Below are 22672 nucleotides of genomic sequence, written 5' to 3' on the forward strand. Positions count from 1 at the left end.
TACCACTACTACTACTACTACTCCTCCTACTCCTCCTACTCCTCCTCTTATTCATTCCCTTCCTCCTCCTCCTGGTCATCGCATTTTTCTCCCTTCCAGACCCCGAGGGCCATGCAGTTCCTCTCACAATGGCAGGCACACATCCACAATGTCCAGAGGGTCCAGGGCACCACCATAAAGAAGAAGAAGAAGGGACGCTACTCAAAGGACTTCTGCCCGGCGGATCACGGGCCTCTCCTGAGCAAGGTAGGGAGAGGGGAAGCTGATGGACCTGTCTACGGCTTGGTGGTGTCAGACACTTCCGCCTCACGTCAACCACTTCCAAGGGCCTTAAAGGAGGTCAGGCGGGTTCTGATGAGTGGTGGTTTAGGTTCATGGTACAGAGGAAGGCTCAAGCTGCCACCAGGGCCATAAGACAACCCCTGGAAATGCCCACAACTCCTATGAAAGCCTTATCAATGTGTGTGTGCTTGGGTGTTGAAATGTTTGAGAATGTGACCCATAGTGCCTTCTCCTTCTTCTTCTTCTTCTTCTTCTTCTTCTTCTTCTTCCTGTTGAGTAAGGTGAGAGAGTAAGGAAGCTGAAGGAACTGTATATATCATCTTTTACTTCTTCTTGTTTTTGTTCTCTGTTCTTGCTCTTGTGTTCCTCCTTTCTGTTTCTGTTTCTGCTTTTACTTATCATTTTCTTTGTTTAATCTGCCGTGTTCCTGTTCTTGTCCTTGTTTTCCTTCTTCTTCTTGTTTTGTCCTTCTTTCTGTTTCTGCTTTTTCTTATCATTCTCTTTGTTTAATCTGCCGTGTTCCTGTTCTTGTCCTTGTTTTCCTTCTTCTTCTTGTTTTCTCCTTCTTTCTGTTTCTGCTTTTTCTTATCATTTTCTTTGTTTAATCTGCTGTGTTCCTGTTCCTGTCCTTGTTTTCCTTCTTCTTCTTGTTTTGTCCTTTCTCATTTCTGCTTTTTATTATTATTTTCTTCATTCAGTCTGTCTTGCTTCTGTTCCTGTTCCTGTTTTCTTCTTCTTTAACCTTCCAATTTTCCGGCACTGGGTTGGACGGGACATGAGTCTCTCCCACTCATAACCTAACCTAACCTTTTTATTCTTTCCTCTTCGTTTAACGTCCCGAGTTTCTCCCTTTCTTGGCGATCTCTCTCTCCTCCCTGATGCTGTGTAGAGTACGTGCAAAATGTATCCACTCATTCTTTGCTAGTTTGATTTTTGTGAGGGTTAGGTTAGCAAGACACCTGGACACTATGGGTCGTATTCTAAGACAAAGGCGAGTAGTGGGCATTTCCAGGAGTAGTTTTATGACCCTGGTGGTAGTTTGACCCTTCTTCTGTACCATGAACCTGAAGAAACACTCATTAGAACCAGACTGACCCCCTCTTTGACCTTTAGAAATAGCTGATGTGAGAAGCAAAAGTGTCTTACATACCGACCTATACCTCACTCATTATTTTGTGTGGGTTAGGTTACTGAGAGTCTGAGGTCGGTATTACAAGACATTTTTGCTTTTCACATCAACTATTTCTAAAGGTCAAAGAGAGGGTCAGTCAGTTCTAATGAGTGTTTCTTCAGGTTCACGGTACAGAAGAAGGATAAAACTACCACCAGGGCCATACAATTAATCCTGGAAATGCCCCAAACTCCTACGAAAGCCTTGTCAAATATGTGAACTTGGGCAACGAAATGTTTAGTAATACAGCCCTGACACACCTGGACACTATACCCCACTCATTATTTTTGTGAGGGTTAGGTTACTGACACACCTGGACACTATACCCCACTCATTATTTTTGTGAGGGTTAGGTTACTGACACACCTGGACACTATACCCCACTCATTATTTTTGTGAGGGTTAGGTTACTGACACACCTGGACACTATACCCCACTCATTATTTTTGTGAGGGTTAGGTTACTGACACACCTGGACACTATACCCCACTCATTATTTTTGTGAGGGTTAGGTTGGAGTTACTGACACACCTGGACACTATACCCCACTCATTATTTTTGTGAGGGTTGGGTTACTGACACACCTGGACACTATACCCCACTCATTATTTTGTGAGGGTTGGGTTACCAACACACCTGGACACTATACCCCACTCATTATTTTTGTGAGGGTTGGGTTACTGACACACCTGGACACTATACCCACTCATTATTTTTGTGAGGGTTAGGTTACCGACACACCTGGACACTATACCCCACTCATTATTTTTGTGAGGGTTACCAACATTACTTGCAAATGTTACTTTCTGTTGTCCTCTTCCACAGGCGATGCTCATCATTTCACAAGAGGAGGAACACCCCAAGCCTTCCTCCAGCTCCGAGCCTGACTACAGCGAAATATATAGGTATGTGTGTGTGTGTGTGTGTGTGTGTGTGTGTGTGTGTGTGTATTTACTAAGTTGAAGCATACAGGGCCTGAGCTACTTTTGTGTGGTCCATATTTAATTACTTCCTAGTGCCTGTGCTTCTCAGGGGAAAACTTTTGTGTGTGTGTGTGTGTGTAGTGAAGACATTTTTTTTTTTTATAGTAAAGGAAGCAGCTCAAGGGCAAAGATAAATAACAAGAGTAAAGGCCTATTCTTGGGGTGACCTTGATTTATTTATGGTGTACAGTACAGGCAGCAGCTGTAGGGCACACCTTGATTTATTTATGGTGTACAGTAGAGGCAGCAGCTGTAGGGCACACCTTGATTTATTTATGGTGTACAGTACAGGCAGCAGCTGTAGGACACACCTTGATTTATTTATGGTGTACAGTAGAGGCAGCAGCTGTAGGGCACACCTTGATTTATTTATGGTGTACAGTAGAGGCAGCAGCTGTAGGACACACCTTGATTTATTTATGGTGTACAGTAGAGGCAGCAGCTGTAGGACACACCTTGATTTATTTATGGTGTACAGTAGAGGCAGCAGCTGTAGGGCACACCTTGATTTATTTATGGTGTACAGTAGAGGCAGCAGCTGTAGGGCACACCTTGATTTATTTATGGTGTACAGTAGAGGCAGCAGCTGTAGGGCACACACATAAATAGCCCGCCTAGCACGGCGTCCGCAGAGAGAAAAATACCTTAGTAGTAATGGAACACTGTCAGATTCAGTTTGAGGCGTCTTGATACTTCCCTGTTGAAAGGGTTCAGGTCGTAGGCAGAAGGAAATACAGAGGAATAAAGTCTGTTGCAGAGTTTGCCAGGGAAAGGGATGAAAGAATGAAAATAATGGTTAACTCTTGCATTAGGGACTCGGACAGTAGAGGGATGGGCTAGAGTAGAAAGTCGAAGGCAGCGGGGCCATGGGAGAGGGTGGGGTGGGGGTCATGCTGTTAGCAAGTTCAGAAGAGCAGTCAGCATGAAGACATTGCTAGAAGATAGAAGGAGAAGCAACACTGTGATGGAACTCAAGAGGCAGAAGACTCAGTAAAAGGAGGGGAGTTGATGAGATGAAGAGCCTCCACTCCACTCTGTCCAGCAGGGCTGTGTGTGTGGAGCCCCACTTGAGATGTGTACTCCATACGAGGGGAGACGAGGCCCCTGTATAGGGACAGCCTTTGAGAGGGAAAAAACTGGTGATGATACAGAATGCCCAAGGCTGAGTGCTTGTAACTGTTACATGCTACAACTGCTGCATTACAGCCACTGCTGGTGTTGTGTGTACTGCATAATGATGATGTTTGCTGCTGTGCCCAGATACCTCTCTCAGCTGTTGGCGGGACAGGAGCCAACCCAGCTGAGCCAGGGCAGCGCTGCAAAGGTTTTGGAGGTGATGGAGAAGGTGCAGCTGCTGGCAAGCCACAGCCTGGACCTGAAAAAACTGTACCACCACTTGAGCCAAAACATGGCCTCGTACCTCCAGCCCTGGAGTAAGAAGGTAAGGAAGGATGGAAGTACTTGGAAGGACAGAAACAGGGCTGTTATGTAGAAAACTTCATAAAAGCTTCTCTTAAAGCCACTCATAAATTCAAAATTTTCCTCATAGTTAGGAGCTAGACTTGTGAGTCATGCAGAGAAACTCACAAGGCGACTCCTAACTGTGAGCTAAGTGATTTATGAGGTACTTGTAATAAGGTGCTTTGCGGTGTATCTTCCACTGGTAATAGCGCTAGTGTTTGGTTAAAACACTCATATCACGATAATATGGATATGGTGGTATGTTGTTATCACTTTAAAGTTAAAAGTAGAAATTTTGCTATTGTACTAATTGCAGGGATGAGAATCTCTCGATATATTACTCCTCGAAAAGAATATATGTGGATTTACTTTGGGTGGCGGCAGACGCTGCCCACCTCGGCTCTGAAAAACAACAGTCACAAGAAGTCTATAGTCCGTTTCATTCTGTCTGTCCACTCGTGAACGTGGATGTGGCACCTGCGCATTGTTAGTTCGTGATTGCGTGAAGATCAACTTTATATTTTCAGCGATGTATTTGAATGTTTGTGTATGCATAAAACCCTCAAGCCCTCTTATATGAACTGCAAACATGCTGCTTTGCATCGATAATGTACCATACAAGCACACGAAAGAACAACTTGTATTTCAAACAGTAAAGTCTGATCATACTCCAACGACTTGTAGCCTTTCAGATACCCATATTTCATCTCATTCAGGTACATTAAGTGATACCTGGGTCTGCAAGTATATATATATATATATATATATATATATATATATATATATATATATATATATATATATATATATATATATATATTTATATATATATATATATATATATATATATATATCAATGACCTTTCGTTAAAAGGTCCAAATTTCTATCTCGCAAATGAAACGTCATAAATTGGACAGATGGAATGAAACAGACTGTTGATATGTTGCATGTAAATAACATGGATGATATTCAAAATAGCCTAACATCACACTCAACATTTATAATTTATTATTTTGTGTTATTTTCAATATTTATTGTTATTTACATGCAGTAAATTATTAAAATACCTTTTATTTGCACTTGCAGAGCCAGATGTCTTTTGATATACCTGAAATGAGATGAATGATATGAATTTGAAAAGCCATAGATCGCTGGATCATGATGTGACCATGTTGTTTGCTACAAGTTTGTCTTTTCCTGTGACTGTGTGTTAAATTATTGATGCAAATGACTAACTTGAAAAGCCATAGATCGCTGGATCATGATGTGACCATGTTGTTTGCTACAAGTTTGTCTTTTCCTGTGACTGTGTGTTAAATTATCAATGCAAATGACTAACTTGTTTTTTGTGCACATAAACAGTCAAATATATTTTTGAAAAATAAGCTTGAATGTCTAGTAACCCAAAATTAGAATAATATCCACTAAATCTGGGAAAAAAAATTGATGAAATGGTTTTTCAACTGATTTCAATAGCCAAGGGGATCAACATTTACCCAAAAAAGATAGGGCATGTAGAGGTTGGGGAATTTTTTTTACAGGGGTCAAAGGTCAATGACCTTTCGTTAAAAGGTCCAAATTTCTATCTCGCAAATGAAACGTCATAAATTGGACAGATGGAATGAAACAGACTGTAGTACCGACACCAACAACTGAACAGTACCAGCAAACCTTGCCAGCATGGAGCCACCCCTGCAGGTATACAATTGCTTAATACTATTTACTTAAATATTTTTCTGATAGCAACCCCATATTTTCAGGGAACAAATTTAGATATGCGGTCCCGCCCAATTGCTCGATTTCCTTGGTGTTACCATACTTGTTTTTACCTTAAAAAACAGTAAAGGTGAAAAATAGTTAGATCCAGACCCAGACTCCAAAGAGAGGAAAGATATGATCAAGGGCTCTCTGTCACCTGCCCTGACTGCAAGGGTGAAGCAGCAGGCATGGGATGAGACTCACTCTCATCAATGCATCTCATCCCATGGCAGCCTGCACAAGGGCCGAAGGTGACAAACGGCGGTACAACGTTCAGTCCAGTGCCAAAGAGCGCATTAGCAGCTATAAAAAGGAGTGGTAGGAGCTGGTGAGTGAACTTTTAGCTGAATATGTAGACTGAAATGTCTGAAATCTGGCTGGTTAGGTCATGTTGGACAGGCTTTCATCGCGCTATGACTACTCGCAGCTCATTGTGAACGTTTCTGCATTACTTATATGGCTTATAAGCTCCTCTTACAAGGTTTATGAGCTGCATCCAGCTCATAACAGACTTATGATCTTTTCTGCATACTGGGCCAGGCCTCCTGGAAGTTATGACGTAAGAGGAGGAAGCGCCTGACAGTGCCAACCTTTGACTTACGTTCCTCTCTCTCTCCCTCTCTCATTCACACAGGGAGCAGACTCCTCTCCCAGCACCTTACCACAAGGGGAGAGTTCCAGCACCTTGCCACAGGGGGAGAGTTCCAGCTCCTTACCACAGGGGAAGAGTTCCAGCACATTACCACCGGGGGAGAGTTCCAACACCTCACCACAGGGGGAGAGTTCCAGCACCTTACTACAGGGGGAGAGTTCCAGCACCTTACCACAAGGGGAAAGTTCCAGCACCTCACCACAGGGGGAAAGTTCCAGTGCCTCATCACAGGGGGAGAGTTCCAGCGCTGAGATGTAAGCATGAGCCCTCTCCAAGGCTCTCGGGGCCGGTGGCACCAAACCACTGTATCACAAATTGCTTCATGGCATGTTGTTTTTCCTGCTTCAGGAATTCTGAGAGTTGGGTTTTTGTGTTGTAGTTTTATGCCTTGATTATTGAGAGGCTGTTTTATGTGATTTTGTGCCTTGAAGAAAAGAGGAAGAAAGGGAGAGGAAAAGGAGGAATAAATGGAAGGGAGGGAAGACAGGTGTATTGTTATGTAATCTTGTGCCTTGAAGAAAAGAGGAAGGAAGGGAGAGGAAAAGAAGGAATAAATGGAAGGGAGGGAAGACAGGTGTATTGTTATGTAATCTTGTGGCTTGAAGAAAAGAGGAGAAAGGGAGAGGAAAAGGAGGAATAAATGGAAGGGAGGGAAGACAGGTGTATTGTTATGTAATCTTGTGGCTTGAAGAAAAGAGGAAGAAAGGGAGAGGAAAAGGAGGAGTAGAAGAGAGGAGGAGAGAGAAAAGAAGGAAGGGAAGGGAGACTGAACTGAAGTGACTGCAGGTAAAGAGAGAGAGGAAGAGGCGAGGGAAAGGAAGGAACAGAAGTGTCAGCAATTTGTGACCTGCCACTGTGCTCCTGCAGGGATGAGTGCCCACTGTTTCTCGAGGTGGAGGACCAGTTGAGGACCAGCTCCAAGGACCTGGCGGGCCACGACCCCCGCTGTGAGAAGGTGAAAGAGAGACTCACAGAGAAGGTCAGTTGTGGGTGGGGGGGGAGGGGGGGAGATGAAAGAGAGACTCACAGAGAAGGTCAGTTGTGTGTGTGTGTGTGTGTGTGTGTATTTACCTAGTTGTGAAATACAGGAAAAGAGCTGTACTAGGCTCGTGCTGGCCCGTCTCCATAACGCTTATTATCCAGTTTGGCTTTAAATTCATGAATCATTTTTTCACACACAGTCTCCTTGTCAAGTCCGTTCCATGTTGTTATGCTTCTGTATGGAAAACTGTATTTCTTGATGTCTCTCCTACAGTCACTCTTCTTCAATTTCTTACCATTGCCTCTTGTCACACTTCTGTCACGTACCACTAGGTCTTCCCTGTCCAGTTTCTCCAATCCCTGTTGTATCCTGTACAATGCTATTAGGTCCCCTCTCTCTCTTCTGCTCTCCAGTGTTGTTAGTCCCAATTTCTCCAGTCTTTCTTCATAAATATGTTCTCTCAGTGTCCAGTAATTTAGTCGCTGCTCTTTGTATTCTTTCCAACTTTCTAATTTCTTTCTTCAATCTAGGTGAGCACACTAATGCTGCATATTCCAGTCTTGGATGTATCATTGATGTTATTAGTTTCTTCACCATTTCTTCATCTAAATATATAAATGCTGCTTTTATGTTTCTAAGAAAGATTGTATGTTTCCCCAGTTATCCGGTCTATATGTTTTCCAAAGGATAACTTGTCTGTTATGATCACTCCCAGATCTTTGTCTTCATGATTCTTTCATTACTCAGAGAGTAGTTCCCTGATATTCGTCTACTGCTCTTACCAAACTCCATCACGCTACACTTCTCTGTATTGCATGTCATTTCCCATTTGCGTGACCATTCGCTTATTCTATCGAGATCTTGGCTCAGGGCTACACAGTCATCTTCACTAGCCACCCTCCTCATTATTTTAGCATCATCAGCAAACATATTCATATAGCTTGTCACCCCTTCTGTCATGTCATTAATATAAGTTACAAACATAATCGGAGCCAGCACCGATCCTTGGGGGACCCCACTCGTCACTTCCATCCAGCTTGATTTATTATTCCTGATTACTGTTCTCATTTCTCTCTTCGTCAAAAAGTCCGTAATCCAATCCAATATTGAACCACCCAGACCTCCAACATGATTAAGTTTCCATATTAATCGCTTGTGTGGTACTTTATCAAATGCCTTCTTTAAGTCCAGATACACACAATCTGCCCAACCGTCTCTTTCCTGTATTTCACTTATACTATCAAAAGTTTCACCATTAACTTTAACTTTTTGAATCTCGTCTCTATTTTTCAACTTTCCATTTATGAACTTATAAAACAGTTTTGGCTGGTCTTTGCACTTATCTACAATATTTTTCTCAAAATTCCCTTGTTCTTCTCTTCTTACTCAGACATAAGCATTCCTCTTCCTTTTGTACTCATTCCATAGATCCGTCCTCCTGTTTTTTCTCCATGTGTTCCATGCCTTCTCCTTTTCCTGCTTGGCATCTACACACTTTCTACTGTACCACTCTTCTCTTGGTTTCTGGCCTTCTTTCATCCCTGGTACCCACTTTTCCACTCCTTCGTTGTCAATCCGTATAAAGATAGCCCATTTTTCCTCCACATTTTCAGCCTCAAAAAAAGTATCCCATTGTGCTTCCTCAAAATGTTTCCCAAGTTGTTTAAAATTTGCCTTATTAAAGTTAAACCATTCTTTCCTGTAGTCCTCATTCCTGATTATTTTACCTCCTTCTCGTAATATGTACTCGATAAGTACGTGATTGCTCTTCCCTATAGGGCTCTTATAGTTCATCTCCTTTGTGGTATCTGGCACCCTGGTGATTATCAAGTCCAATCTAGATGGCTCGTCTTCTCCTCTGAATCTTGTATTTTCCTCCACCCACTGTGTGAGGACGTTATCTATAACCAATTCCAAAACCTTGTTCCCCCATGAAGCTTCACTTCCTTCCGTTGACCAGTTTTCCCAAGACACTTCCTTACAATTAAAATCCCCCTTTATCTGAATCTTATCCTTCTCCTCCAGCAATCTCCTTAGGCAATCCAATGTGTCTTCCAGCTTCTTCTTGTACAATTCTTCTGTCCATGAATTGTTTTTTGGAGGGACATACACCACTACGATATTTCTGCATCCTCCCCTTTGCAGTCTTATTCCCACACTCAAGACCTCCGCTTCCCCTTCGCCATAGGTGACACCCTCCACTGTCCATTCTTTTTTCAACAATAGCATCACTCCTCCTCCTTGTTTATTTTCTCTATTTCTCATCCATACATTATATTTACCATCCCCTAAGTTAAATGCATCTATACTACCAGTCAATTTGGTTTCCGTAATCCCCATAACATCTGTTTTTTCCTTACTCAGGTAATCTCCTGTTTCTAACACTGACGATATTAATCCTTTCACATTAGTGTATGCCACCTTCAAGCTGTCACCTCTTCCCTTCTGTACCACTTCCTTAGGTCCATGTCTGTCACTCTCCAGAAAACTTCCTTTTATCCTCTTCTGATCTTCCTTCATTCTTTTCATTGGCTTGATTCTTCAATTCTCTTATTGTGTTCCTTTCCTCCACACTTCTGTCCTTTCTTACCCAGACTTTTTTGTAGGTCTCTGTTCTTGCTAACTTCCATGACTTTCCCACCACTTCTTCTGCAGCAGCTTGGGACCTAAATCTAATTTTTACTGGTCTTTGGGCTCCTTCTTCATGCTTTCCAAGCCTGAATACTTCCTCGATCTCCCCTACCAGCTCATGACCTTCTTCCTGAATTGCTTCAATTACTTGCTCCACTGCCTTCCTTTCCTTCTTTTCCCTTGTATGTCTGACCGGCATGTGCTCTTCATTAATGCCCACCACTACTACAGACTTCTTTTTTATAGCGGAGTCCCTCACTATTTCTGGTTTTTCTTTTATCACCTTAATCACCTTTTCAGTTATAGCTTCATCCTTAGCCTTGACTTGCTCCTCCACAATTTTCTTAAAGCTAACATTCCCTTTTTCTTGTTCCTCCTTCCAGACTTTATGCATTTCCTTTAATTCCTTGACTTTAACCTCTGTATCCTCTGTCTCCTCATTTAACGTTACCTGCTTGTGCAGGTCATTGTATGCATTTTGCCATACATTTTTCTCCGTCTTTAGGACGTCAACCTCTCTCTCCAACGTCCCCATTCTGTCCTTCATTTCCTTCATCTCCCTTTCCAAGTCAATGAGTCTCCTTCTCAACATAACGTCTCTGTGCCTATCCACGTCTTCGGAGAAAGCTTCAAGATCATTGTCCCTTGGCCTGGCTCCCCTGCTTACCGGTGTAAACAAACCCGGCGTGTGTGTATTTACCTATTTGTAGTCTACAGGGCCCGAGATAAGCTCCAATAGTCTCGTCTCCATATCTACATTCATCCAGCCTTTCCTTCATTTGGTGGACACTGCTCGCCTCCACCACCTCTTCCCGCAAGCTGTTCCATGTGGTAACACTTCTATGTGGAAAACTATACTTTTTCAAGTCACTCAAACAGTTGAGAAGAGATCATCTCTATCCACCTCATCAAACTTATTTACCAACTTATACAGTGTGATCAGATCTCTCTCCCTTCTTTGTTCCAGTGTTGTCAAGTCCATCTCCTTCAATGTGTCTTCATACGTCATATTCGAGAGTTCTGGGACCATTTTAGTTGCAATTCTCTGTATTCTTTCCAACTTTCTGATATCCTTCTTTTTGTGAGGTGACCACACAACTGCAGCATGTTCAAGTTTTGGTCTTATCGGTGCTGTTATTATTTTCTTCATCATTTCCTTGTCTATATAATGGAATGACACCCTTATATTTTGCATCATCCTGTAGGTTTCTCCAAATAACTTGTTTACGTGCTTTTCTGGGGACGGTGTGTCTTGCATTGTTACTCCTAAATCTTTTTCTTCATGTACCACCTTTAAGTTTTCTTCTCCCATCCTGTGTGTTTTCCTCGGTCTTTTTTACTTTTTACCATTTCCATAACATGGCATTTGTTTGCATTAAATTCCATCTCCCATAACTGGCTCCATCTATACACTCTGTACAGGTCTTTTTGCAGTTCTTCACAGTCTTCCTCCGTCTTCACTTTTCTTATTAACTTTGCATCATCTGCAAAAAGACTCATATAACTTTTTATACCCATCGGCATATCATTTATATATATTATGAACATTATTGGTGCCAGAACTGAGCCCTGAGGAACTCCACTCTCTACTCTCCTCCAATTTGATTTCTCTTCTCTAATCACCGTTCTCATTTCTCTTCCTGTTAAGTAATCCTTTATCCACTCGATGACCTCTCCGCCCATTCCTCCCCATTTCTGTTGTTTCCAGAGTAACCTTCTGTGCGGAACCTTGTCGAAAGCTTTTTTCAGATCTAGATATACACAGTCAGTCCATCCTTCTCTTTCTTGCACCATGTCTATTGCTCTTGAGTAGAAACATGGTAAGTTGGTGACACATGATTTCCCTTTTCTGAATCCAAACTGTCCTTCATTTATCATGTTTCCCTTTTCTAAATGTTCAGCCCATTGTTTTTTATTATACTTTCACAGATCTTGCACATTACACTTGTTAAAGAGACTGGCCTATAATTTAATGGCTCAGTTTTATCTCCACTTTTATAAATTGGTACAATGTTCGCTCTCTTCCACTCTAAGGGCACTTTTCCTGTATTTATAGAGCATGTTGTTATGTCATAAAGTGGTTCCAATATTAATTTCTACACACTTTTAGCACTTGACCGGAGATTTCATCCGGTCCCATAGCTTTCCTTCCATCTAAAGATTCCATCAGCTGCAACAGTTCCCCTTTCTCAACCTTTACATAATTTAGCTTCCCTTCATTACAGTTTTCGTGCCCCCAGTCAAAGTCGGTCTCTTTCATAAATACTTTATGAAAAATTTTATTTAATATTTCTGCAATTTCTTCGTCCTTTTCGTAGAATACTTTATTTTCTTTTAGCCTTTCCACTCCTTCGTTTCTTTTTAACTTCCCATTTATGAATTTATAAAACATTTTTGGTTCTTCCTTACAACTAAAAACTATTCTTTTTTCAAATTTAGCTTCCTCTTCTCTCCTTATTTTCACATTAATTTCTTTCTTTTTTATATTTGTCTCTGTTATTCTTATTTGGTCTTTTCTTTAAATTCCTCCATGCCTTATTTCTGTTTCGTTTTGCTGTGTGTGTGTGTGTGTGTGTGTGTGTGTGTGTGTGTGTGTGAAGATGAAAGACTCACAGAGAAGGTCAGTTGGTTGTGTGTGTGTGTGTGTGTGTGTGTGAAGATGAAAGACTCACAGAGAAGGTCAGTTGGTTGTGTGTGTGTGTGTGTGTGTGTGTGAAGATGAAAGACTCACAGAGAAGGTCAGTTGGTTGTGTGTGTGTGTGTGTGAAGATGAAAGACTCACAGAGAAGGTCAGTTGGTTGTGTGTGTGTGTGTGTGTGTGTGTGTGTGTGTGAAGATGAAAGACTCACAGAGAAGGTCAGTTGGGTGTGTGTGTGTGTGTGTGTGATGAAAGACTCACAGAGACTGTCAGTTGTTTGTGTGTGTGTGTGTGTGTGTGTGTGAAGATGAAAGACTCACAGAGAAGGTCAGTTGGTTGTGTGTGTGTGTGTGTGTGAAGATGAAAGACTCACAGAGAAGGTCAGTTGGTTGTGTGTGTGTGTGTGAAGATGAAAGACTCACAGAGAAGGTCAGTTGGTTGTGTGTGTGTGTGTGTGTGTGTGTGTGTGTGTGAAGATGAAAGACTCACAGAGAAGGTCAGTTGGTTGTGTGTGTGTGTGTGTGTGAAGATGAAAGAATCACAGAGAAGGTCAGTTGGTTGTGTGTGTGTGTGTGTGAAGATGAAAGACTCACAGAGAAGGTCAGTTGGTTGTGTGTGTGTGTGTGTGTGTGTGTGTGAAGATGAAAGACTCACAGAGAAGGTCACTTGGTCCTCCTCCTCATGTACAGTTCTCGCCAACGCTCCTGCTTGGTGAAGCGTTGCCACTTGTACTGTTTTATGATTTTTTTTTTTTTTTTTTTTTTTTTTTTTTTTTTTTTTTACTGGAAAGGAAGCAGCTCAAGTGTAGAGAAAAAAAAAGTCCACTAAATGCTGCTCCTACAAATTATAGAAGTAAAGAGTGTCCAAAAGAGGGGTCAGTTTCGGGTGGAGAGGTGTCCTGATACTCTCCTCTTGAAAGAGGTCAAGTCATAGGCAGGAGGAAATGCAGACGAAGGAAGGCTGTTCCAGAGTTTACTAGTGAATGGGGATGAAAGAATGAAGATGCTGGTTAACTTATGCATAAGGGGTTTGGACAGTTTAGGGATGAGCTAGAGTAGAAAGTCGAGTGCAGCGGGGCCGCGGGAGGGGGGAGGCATGCAGTTAGCAAGTTCAGAAGAGCAGTCAGCGTGAAAATATTGATAGAAGATAGAAAGAGAGGCAACATTGCTGTGGACTTTAAGAGGTAGAAAACTGCTAGTAAGAGGAGGAGTTGATGAGACGAAGAGCCTTATGCTGGGATCACACATCTGCAATTTTGCCTCAGCGACTAACTGTGATACCGAAAATGTTGGAGTCAACTCGGTCGCCACCTGAGAAGCGCAATTTGTTGCGACAAGAAAGATCTCGCGAACCATTACGACGTGTGCTCAATCTCTGCTCGCTTAGTCGTAGACCTTTGCAATCATTGCAGGCGAAGCCAGGATAGATCGAGGGTGAATCGCAGCTTACCACAATTATCGCAAACTCATGCAGGGATTCGTCGTGAGCTCATCGTGAGCACATTGTGAGCACCTGCTATGTACGCACGATTATTGCAATGAATAAAGAATGCTGCTCGACTGGCTCTCTTTTCCAGTTCGACTTCGCAACGATGTACTACAAATAATCGTGACCACCTGCTGGGTGTCCCCACAGGGGTATGAATGAGGGGTGGGTCCACCTGCTTGTACACTAACCAATCTACCCGTGCAGTAGCAACACCAACACCATGAGCCTCATTGACTTTATTGACAGTGACATTGTGAAGAATCCTCAGCTAGTGACAGCTATAGTGGCCTTTGAGAGATTGCACATAATACCCATAGCTGGGCACGATAACAGAAAACCTTATTCCCGATACCTGATAACTGATAATGGAAAACCTTATCAGTGATAACCGATATTCGTTAACTGGAGACACAAATATAGGCGATAACCGATAACTGACACCCGATATGAATCCACAATTCCGATACTAGCTAGCGATAAGTCCGATAGGCGAAAACGATACTATATTGATATTTCAAATATAAAACATAGATGAATTCAAATTTTCATGATCTGTATTTTAGAAAACTTACAAAACCTGAAAACCACACATTGACACGTACATTAGGGTGGGTCGTATAAAACTTTTTTTTTAAATTCAAAATTCCTGGGGTTGGAAAAATTTACTTGTGGTGAAAAAATAACTGTGTAAAAATTTCATAGTCCTATCTCAAAATCTTGAACCCCCACATCGCCTTCAAAGTTTGAGTTTTTAATGAAAATATAGTATTATTGTATAATTTTTTAAAACGTATTTTATGCATGAAACTTTTTATGCCTTGAGTCCTAAAATATGGAATAAACTTTATGAAACTTGTATAAAAAGTTTCAACGAAATCCTTTGATATTCTTTACTTCCACAATTTGACTGAATATATGCAAAAAATGCATTTTTTGTGTTTTTATAGCATTTAAAAAAAAATATTTTAAGCGTGAAAATTTTTATGTCTGGGGTCATATTATTTTAAGTTAACTATATTTAACTTATATAAAAAGTTCCAACAAAATCCGTTTACTTTCTTTACTTCCACAGTTTTAACGAAAATATGTGAAGAAGTAGCCTACTGCCTAAGTGAGTGAGTTACTCTCAGTCTGTCATCTCACTCCCTCAGTGTTCCGCTAGCTGTCGTGGTGTGAGGTCTGCCTTAGTGTGTTACTGAAGCAACCGATTTCAACTACAATATGGCTGCTGAGAAAGAAACGCCCATATCACGATCGAAGACTAAATGTCCATTACTTGGAATGCCTGAATCCCTTAAAGAAGATGTTCTTCCAACAGTTGCAGACGTGCTAAAGCACTATTTGCATTTGCATCATACTTTGAAAGTCAGCAAGAAAGAGCCCCAAGGGCTTGTCACAAAAGTAATTGATGATGTGCTTCGCATATGGGAGCGAGGCTCATTGCCAACAATTTCTAAACAGAGAGCAACAGAGGTGTTCCAGAAGCATTTTCAACAATATAAAAATTTGCTTAAAGTTCCTGTCAAGCGCCGCAATACTGATAAATTCAAAGCTAATGCAGCATCATTTGTGAACAAATCTGAAACCCTGTTTGATTTAGCTACATGTAAGTGTTCGAGGTTTGATAACTGTAACTGCACATCAGAAAGAAAAATCCCCTACCAAGAACAATGTTTTCTACAAGATCAAAGAACAACACGTGAAATGTTTATCAGTCATGCCATTGACAAAGCTTCATCTCTCAAAAAGCGCAGAATCTTAGATCGTAGATCAAAAGACTATGTGAGGTGCTTGCCAAAACCTGTTGATTCTGAATCCCTAGATGAAATAGTAATGCTCTCTTCCTCATCAACATCAGATGAAAATGAGGATTCCTGCGCCTCTGACTTTGAAAGTAGTTTACCTAATTATATGAAGGAAAAGAAAGGTGTAACTGAAATGAAGAAACTGCAGAGAAATGTGTCTCTGTCAAACTTTGCCGTTGCTTGCAACAGAGTTCGAGTTTCCAGCAGAGCTGCAGCGACAATTGCTTCAGCAGTTATTGACGATCTCACTGTTGGAAATGAAATGCAGGTGATAGATAAAAGCAAAGTAATGAGAGCAAGAACTAAGTCCAGGAATGAAGCTTTGGCCTCCATTGATTTCAGCAACATAAAAAGTATATACTTTGATGGTCGTAAAGATTTGACTCTAAAGCTCAAGGAATCAAATAACAAAAAAACAAGGACAGAAGTGACTGAAGAACATGTGACCCTCATCGCTGAACCAGGCAACATATATTTAGGGCATATAGTACCAAACAGCGGGAGTGCAAGGGATATTGTAAAGTCTATTTTATCATTCACAGAAGAAAATCACATTGATCTTGAAAACATTGAAGCAATTGGATGTGATGGAACAAATGTCAATACAGGATGGAGGGCTGGAATCATCAAGAGATTGGAGGAACATTTGAAACGACCATTACACTGGGCTGTGTGCCAATTACATGCTAATGAATTACCTCTCAGACACTTGCTTGTTCAGCTTGACGGAAAGACCAGTGGTCCACAACAGTTCACAGGACCTATTGGCAAAGCACTGGCTAATATTGATAATTGTGAAAACCTCCCAATTGTTCAGTTTTGTGCTATTCCATCAGAAGATATTGCTGTGAGTGATGACCTCCGGCAAGATCTCTCCTCTGACCAGAAATATCTACTTGACTTATATTTGGCTGTGTCTAAAGGTGAATGCAGTTCTGCAGTGGCAGCTCGCACTCCTGGTAAAATGGCACATTCTAGGTGGCTGACAACAGCTTCTCGAGCCCTGCGGCTTTATGTGTCATCAGAAGAGCCAAGTGATAATTTGAAAAAAATTGTCAAGTATATCATGTTTGTGTATGTTCCTGTATGGTTCGCTATTAAATGCCAGCCAACTATTTCTCAAGCTGCCCGACATGCATTCAAGATGATTAGCAAATGTCAACAAATGGAGGAAGATATCCAAGAAATTGTCATGCCTGTACTAGAAAGAAACTCTTTTGGGGCTCATTCTGAGAGCATTCTTGTTGCAATGCTAACGGATGACAATTTGTCCTACAAAGAACTAGCGTGGAGGCGGATTCTCAGGATAAGAGAAGAAAGCCGTCCTACTGGTCGAGTTCGAACATTCAGAATACCAACTCTTAACAGGCAAGCAACCAATTATACAGAATTAATTGACTGGAAGAACACTCATGAACCAATATTCACTAAACAAATCGAAACTGATGAAATCAAGTCCATGATTAAAAGTAAGGAATTTCCCAATGTCATCATTCCACCAATTCCATGTCACACACAGGCAGTGGAACGCCATATCAAGATTGTGACCGAGGCATCTGCCTCCGTGGTTGGGGTGAAAAACAGAGATGGCTTCATTATGAATAAATTGAAGTCCAGAAGTGTCATGCCAAAATTCGACTCAAAATGTGACTTCAAATCATTAATGTAATATCAAAACTCCAATATGGTTGGGTGGTTGGGTTGGAGTAGGGTGGGACTCTATGCCGGTCGCCTCCACGTGGTGAGTCCTGGGGTGTTTTCTTTAAGCCATTATTCTCATATAATAATTAGCTTAGATAAAACATGCAGAGCACCGGCTTACATACTTATAAAATGCGTTATGAACATAAAAGTTCGCATTTTAAACTCATATAAGTACTACCAGCAACTAATGATTATATTTAAATAGTAGAATAAAAAGACACATTTTACATTATTTCATTTAAATTGTGAAAGTAAAAAATGATAAGTGATCTCGTTGAAACTTTTTTTATGACTTAAATATAGTTTAATTAACATAATATGACCCCAGGCATTAAACTTTTCACACTTAAAATATTTTTTAAAAATGCTATAAAAACACAAAAAATGCATTTTTTGCACATATTCACCCAAATTGTGGAAGTACAGAATGTCAAAGGAATTCGTTGAAACTTTTTATATGAGTTTAATAAAGTTTATTCCATACGTTAGGACCCAAGGCATAAAAAGTTTCATGCATAAAATATGTTTTAAAAATTTATACAATAATACTATATTTTCATTAAAAACTCAAACTTTGAAGGTGATGTGGGAGTTCAAGATTTTGAGATAGGACTTTAAAATTTTTACACAGTTATTTTTTCACCACAAGTAAATTTTTCCCACCCCAGGAATTTTGAATTTCAAAAAAAAGTTTTATACGACCCACCCTAACGTACATATGGACGGTAATACTAGAAACTCCTGAACCGGTGTTGTGTTATTTGGCGTCCCCACCGTCAAAAGCTGGCGCTTTTGTTTACAAACACTGGTCTCTCGTGAACTGGCCCATCACTACTTATTCAGTTATTCTTACTTATCACCATTAACACTTTAACCCTGTCGCACACCGTAAGTTTGCAATAAGTTTCTGTTCCACTGACCATGCATTTCTCAGGCCCGACCGGCCTTTTTTTACTGCCGCGATACTCTACATTCCCGGACGTATTTTACCCTCACAGATATATCGTACCCCAATAAATTTGGTATCACTTGCTTCATAAAGACTTGTACTAGAACATGCACAAATAAAAATAGAGGAAAATATATATATATATAAACAATACAAACTTGTTTCAAGTCTCCATATAGAGCATTGCAGACAATAAATCCTAAGTACCAACTCTTCCCCACTCACTAGCTCAAAATTTTGTGGGCCAACTTTTTTAGCCGAATATATATTTCGAAGTGGAATTTAGTGAGGGTTCTTATGGTATCCTCAAAATCCTCATACGCCTATTAGTTCCCGAGTTACACTGAGAAAACTGTATTTTTTCCTCTCCCGTCAGAGTAGCCTAACAACTAAAAATCGCTCCACGGTCCTCATCTACGCTCCTTAGAAAGGTTGACATATGTTACCATTAAGAAACTCATCCCAACAAATGACGCTCCCAAATTTGACGCACTTTAATCGAAAATTTAATTTTTAATAATTTTTTTAAACTTTTATGACGCGTTTCGCGTCATTGTGCACCAGGACCTTGATGACGCAAAACGTGTCATCGTGCGCGAGAGGGTTAACAGTCACTTCAGTAAAGAAGCACTGAAGCACTGGGAACCGGAACACTGGCACTCACTCCATCACTCGAGACGCAGTTGAGAGGCCACGCGCCACGCCGCCACGTGATAACACAAGCCGCTGGTCTCTGTTTACGCTCTTTACAACGGGATCACAAATTTCAGGCAGTGAATAATCATTTTTTGGGCAAAGTTAAGTGATTTTTCTCTTTGATATAGTGATTTTTGAGTCTAACATAAAAAATAACCTAGTGTTTTAATGTTGATGATCTAAGTATGAAATCTCATCACTGAAGATATTTCATACCCCAAAGTTTTTTCATACAACACCGGGCGCCTGGGCCACGCATGCGCAGTAGGGAGGAGACACCCGCAGTACGTGGCAACACTGCTACGCTTTGGAAAGACTCTCTGCGATTCCTGTTATGATTGTTGCAGCGAGAGCGTAGTACATTGCGATTTCACCATTTTTTTCACATTTTCGGTATCGCAGTAAGTCGCAGAGGCAAAACCACAGATGTATGATCCCAGCATTAGACGCCACTCTGTCTAGTAAGGCTGTGTGTGTTGAGCTCCCCCACATGAGATGCAAACTTCATATGAGGATGGACAAGGCCCCTGTATATGTACAGCATCTGTGTGGGGGAGAAGAACTGGCGGAGACGATACAGAAGTGTATATTTATGTGGGTTGCTTTTGTTTACATGTAGTCTCTCTCTCTCTCTCTCTCTCTCTCTCTCTCTCTCTCTCTCTCTCTCTCTCTCTCTCTCAACTACATATACCTTTCTATCTAAGAATCTCCCTCTCTCCCCCCCCCCCACCCACCAGTGCCAGAAGAAGCAGGAAGCAAGGAGCCTCCGCGTCTCAGAGCTGCCCGGCCTCAACCCCTTCATGCTGCCACCTCGCCTGCTGCACAAACCCGTGGGCGATGCCGTGAGTGCCCTGCTGGAGCGTTAGTGTGCTGCCGCTGCCTACGCCCCTTGTCGCCGCACCTGCCAAGGCCACAGACCGTTAGTCGGCTCGGTCAGTACAGATCTCACCTTCCAGAGCGGAAATCCCTTCACTCAGTTTGATTCTGTTATTGTTTAGGTTACGGCAGACTCTTCAGACGTGGTACTGGTGTTCATTAACGGCTGTGTGGCCAACGTCATTTTGTTTAAAGTAGTTTCGTTACAACGTTTTGATAAAAATGTAAAATAAAAAGAAATGAAAATATGTATCGTAAGATTATCATACTCCAAACTTATGGCAGTAAGCGATTCCGTAAGAATTTAAACTAAGAAAGCGCTTGCCACTGTCTGTTTATACATGTGTGTGTGTGTGTGTGTGTGTGTCACTCAGTTTCATCTGCCAACTGCTATAATCACAGAATATTCAATGATCTTGCCTATGTAAATCAGTAAAATAGTGGCAGTCAGTGATGCGGTCTATCTCAGATAAGCGTTTCTTGTCAACTGCTGAGCAGCCTCAATCTGGCAGAGACTTGAGAGTGGAGACGAGATGAGTACTACAGGAATCAGACTCGTTCGGTAAAGGATGTTTCATGTATTATTGGGTATGTTTTCTCCGACATCGTCTAGTAATTTATCCCTGTGATCAACATAATTATTTAATCAGATGAAATATCATGAAATATAACATTTTTACACACAAAAAAAACACAATAAATCAATATTCACGCCATAATAACAACCCATAATGCTTGCCTGAAATGTCCGCCCACAGGAGCCCCTACAAAAGCTAATCCCTTCAACAAATTTGTGGGAATACCCCACGAAGGAGCAAAATTGGCCTAGAAGTCATATATCACGGCAGTAACGGGCTGAGATTGCCAAAGAAGCCATTCAAGAAAGCCTACAGGTGCTATGGGCAGCACTTGAAGAAAATCACAATTTCATTCACGATAAGTGATTACGTTAAGGAGTCGGAAGTATTTTTATTGACTCTGACTCCGAGTCCGGCCAAAAGTAGCCGACTCCACTGACTCCGACTCCGACTCCACACCCCTGATTATAAGGTCAGTTTGCAAGCTTTCCCTCTGTAGCCGCCTCTAGATACCCGCCACCAATACCTTCCCTTGACCCCCACACTCTGAGCTGCCTGGACCACTTCACTCACTACTTTGTCCTCATAATCTGAGCTGTGCTGAAAGAGGCTGAACTATAAGGTCAGTTTGCAAGCTCTCCCTCTCAGAGTCATTCCCTGAGAGTCTGGCAGGCACACGCGGAGAAGCAGCAGCACCCCAGAGCAAGGTTGTCCTACATAGAGAGCCTGATGAAAGGAAGAAGAGACAAGCTGATTGCAGGTATCCTAGACGGCAGCAGCATCTTAAGAGTGTGCCAAGCAATCCAGGAACACTGCAGGGAGTGGGAACAGAAGCCCTGGGCCCTGATTCACTAAAGAGTTACGACGTTCGTAAGTCACAAAAAATGTCTTATGGCAACCTTAGGCTGCCTTAGGCTATTCACTAGACACTTACAACCTTCTTACGGCAGCTGGAGACACCGCGTAAGTGATTGTAACCCGTATGTTGGGCAGATTTTCAAGCTCTGCTCCAAATTCACTTTTCAGATGAGTATTGTCCAAACAACTGATGGGCAGATAGCATCAGATACGGATGGGTACTGGGCTTGTTGGGCCGAGTGCTTTGGGCAGTTGTACACGCCAGAGCCCCCAAGCAGACAGCTCCCTCTGGCTGGGTTGCAAATGGCGGCTGCTATCCACCAGTGGGCGAAGCTCCACCCTCTCTTGCAGAAGTGAGAGAGGCTGTGAGGAAGCTGAAGGGTGTAAAGGCAGCTGGGGTCTGTAATATTAATGCAGAAGTGTTGAAAGCTGTGGGAGCCATGATGAAGCTGAAGGTTGTAAAGGCAGCTGGGGTCTGTAATATTAATGCAGAAGTGTTGAAAGCTGTGGGAGCCATGATGAAGTTGAAGGTTGTAAAGGCAGCTGGGGTCTGTAATATCAATGCAGAAGTGTTGAAAGCTGTGGGAGCCATGATGAAGCTGAAGGTTGTAAAGGCAGCTGGGGTCTGTAATATCAATGCAGAAGTGTTGAAAGCTGTGGGAGCCATGGTGCAGCTGAAGGTTGTAAAGGCAGCTGGGGTCTGTAATATCAATGCAGAAGTGTTGAAAGTCGGGGTGAAGTCATGATCCTTGGGCTGCATGCGGTCCTGTCTGCCGTGTGGCAGTCTGGTGCCGATCCTCTTGACTGGAAAAGGGGGTTGGTTGTCCTTGTCAGAAAAGGGAAAGAGGACTGAGAGGGCTGCAACAATTACCGTGGTATTACACTGCTCGCAGCCAATGTTGCTCTAAAGAAGAGAAATTAAATAAGAGAAACAAACACACACACTCAAAACCCTTCATCACCCCCCCCACACACACACACACACACACCCTCCCTCCCTCCCCCCCCCCTCCCCCCCCCCCACACACACACACACACACACCCTGGCACACACCCCATTAACTTGATTAATTGCAGATGACAATGGTATTAATTTTCTTATGATTATTACTTTATGTAAATAATTATTAGGTAATCCCAGACCTCACTAACAGGTCCA

The 22672-nt window shown here is 41.9% G+C and overlaps 1 protein-coding gene across 4 annotated transcripts in view; it reads left to right on the forward strand.

Moving 5' to 3' along the window:
• The first annotated feature begins 93 nt into the window (after positions 1 to 93).
• The window catches only part of LOC126991993 (putative protein TPRXL), a 28327-nt gene continuing 5748 nt past the window's right edge, over positions 94 to 22672 (forward strand). Inside the window, exons 1-8 of one of the 4 annotated variants that reach the window (XR_007746020.1) lie at positions 97 to 246; positions 2279 to 2358; positions 3697 to 3877; positions 6291 to 6562; positions 7176 to 7287; positions 19939 to 20133; positions 20547 to 21968; positions 22044 to 22492. Coding sequence is in view for 1 of the 4 variants with exons in the window: in XM_050850640.1 (XP_050706597.1) it covers positions 112 to 246; positions 2279 to 2358; positions 3697 to 3877; positions 6291 to 6562; positions 7176 to 7287; positions 19939 to 20067 (909 nt within the window). In the remaining 3 variants the exon portion in view is untranslated. Of the gene's footprint in view, positions 247 to 2278; positions 2359 to 3696; positions 3878 to 6290; positions 6563 to 7175; positions 7288 to 19938; positions 20328 to 20546; positions 21969 to 22043; positions 22493 to 22672 lie in introns of those variants that run through there. The other 3 variants (XR_007746021.1, XR_007746019.1, XM_050850640.1) reach the window with 3 other exon arrangements.

This window comes from Eriocheir sinensis, unplaced genomic scaffold (assembly GCF_024679095.1).
Source record: "Eriocheir sinensis breed Jianghai 21 unplaced genomic scaffold, ASM2467909v1 Scaffold379, whole genome shotgun sequence".
Classification (NCBI taxonomy): domain Eukaryota; kingdom Metazoa; phylum Arthropoda; class Malacostraca; order Decapoda; family Varunidae; genus Eriocheir; species Eriocheir sinensis.